Below are 1453 nucleotides of genomic sequence, written 5' to 3'. Positions count from 1 at the left end.
ATTTCGCAAATTAAATTATGCGGGGTGCGGGACACCCGCCTGCTGGCTGTGGTGGGCGTGCCGCGCGCTGCTCTTAGGACGGGGCTGAAAGGAAGTGTATGCAGAAAATTTGTCTAAGAGAATATTAAAGAAAGAGTTTTTGTTATAATTTTTTTCCTGTTAATTTTTTTCCACAGTACGAATTCAAAGCGAAAGGAGTGAAGAAGAAAAAGGTGCTTCTTGAGGTCTCTGTGGACGGCGTTCGAGTGTCGTTACGAAAAAAGAAAAAGGTGAGTCCATTTTTTCATAAAATGCAGTGCAGTTTTATGTCACTCTTTTTTGTGCTTTTTTTCACCAGGGTGCACATTTACTTTAATTTGAAAATCAATAAGTTTGTGGTTTGCTTGAAAATTACTGTTGATGAGATGTAACAAGTCGTCGTCTTTTGGTTGTTGCAGAAAAAGCAGTGGATGGATGACAGTGGACTGCTCCTGATGCACCACCCCGTCTACAGGTTGGTAGTTTCACGGCTCACACATTATTTCCCCCCTCGCTGTTGGGTAGGGGCAGAGCAGTGGGGCCTGCTGTTCTGCCGGCACACCCGTCGGAATCGCGTATAGCATGGCCGTCTCGCTCGCCCGCTCACACCGGCAACGGCAACAGAAACAGCGCGGCAGCTGCGGAGCAGTTTAAAAAGTTTTAGTCGCCGGTATAGGCGCCGGCGCGCGACGCAGGGCCCGGAAATTGGTTTATTAATTTTGATGAGGGGCGAGACGAGACCCCCCCTCCTCCCCCCGGCCATTGGTTGGTTTCCTTGTGCGGAGCTTGCTAAAAAGGGGGCCCGCTTCCCGGCGGGAAACTTGGGGCGTTAAGGACTGCCGGGCTAGATACGTTCATTTTCGCAAATGTATTTAAATGTCGAGGGGGCGGGGTCCTATCTCGTTCTCTGTCCAAAAATAGGCATAAAAATATTTTTTTCAGATTTTTTGGACACAAGTAAAAGGTCGCGCCGGCCTGTCAAAGTTACCATGCAAGTCTTATGGGACAAACGGCTAAAAAGTGTTTTTCGCCTTTTTCTCTTTCAGTTTCAATTTTTCTTGAATTCTGTTTGGAGAAATGGAATCTACGCGTAAAAACGCGCCCGACGATGTGCCGCTCGGAGTTGTTGCACTCAAAATAAAGATATCTTTTTTCTAAAATAAAGGAAATTTTAGCCTTTTTAGACTCTTTCGGCGTAGCACAGCACGAAAACTATTGGGACGAATATGCCGTACCGTATGTCACCGGACGTGTTTTTACGCGTAGATTCCATTTCTCCAATCAGAATTCGAAAATAATAGAAACTGAAAGAGAAAAAGGCGAAAAACACTTTTTAGCCGTTTGTCCCATAAGACTTGCATGTTAACTTTGACGGGCCGGCGCGACCTTTTACTTGTGTCCAAAAAATCTGAAAAAAATATTTTTATGCCTATTT

General features: G+C 45.4%; 1 protein-coding gene across 1 annotated transcript in view; it reads left to right on the top strand.

Annotated features, from left to right (window-relative positions):
- LOC113202899 (capon-like protein) overlaps positions 1–1453 on the top strand; it is a 132815-nt gene that overhangs the window by 84939 nt on the left and 46423 nt on the right. The window contains exons 3-4 of the mRNA XM_052269689.1: positions 177–269; positions 438–493. Of these exons, the coding sequence (XP_052125649.1) occupies positions 177–269; positions 438–493 (149 nt within the window). The remainder of the gene's footprint in view (positions 1–176; positions 270–437; positions 494–1453) is intronic.

The sequence above is a fragment of the Frankliniella occidentalis genome, unplaced genomic scaffold (assembly GCF_000697945.3).
Source record: "Frankliniella occidentalis isolate FOCC.00 unplaced genomic scaffold, Focc_3.1 Scaffold99, whole genome shotgun sequence".
NCBI lineage: Eukaryota > Metazoa > Arthropoda > Insecta > Thysanoptera > Thripidae > Frankliniella > Frankliniella occidentalis.
The sequence above is the reverse complement of the archived record's forward strand: the minus strand, read 5'-3'. Positions and strand labels throughout refer to the sequence as shown.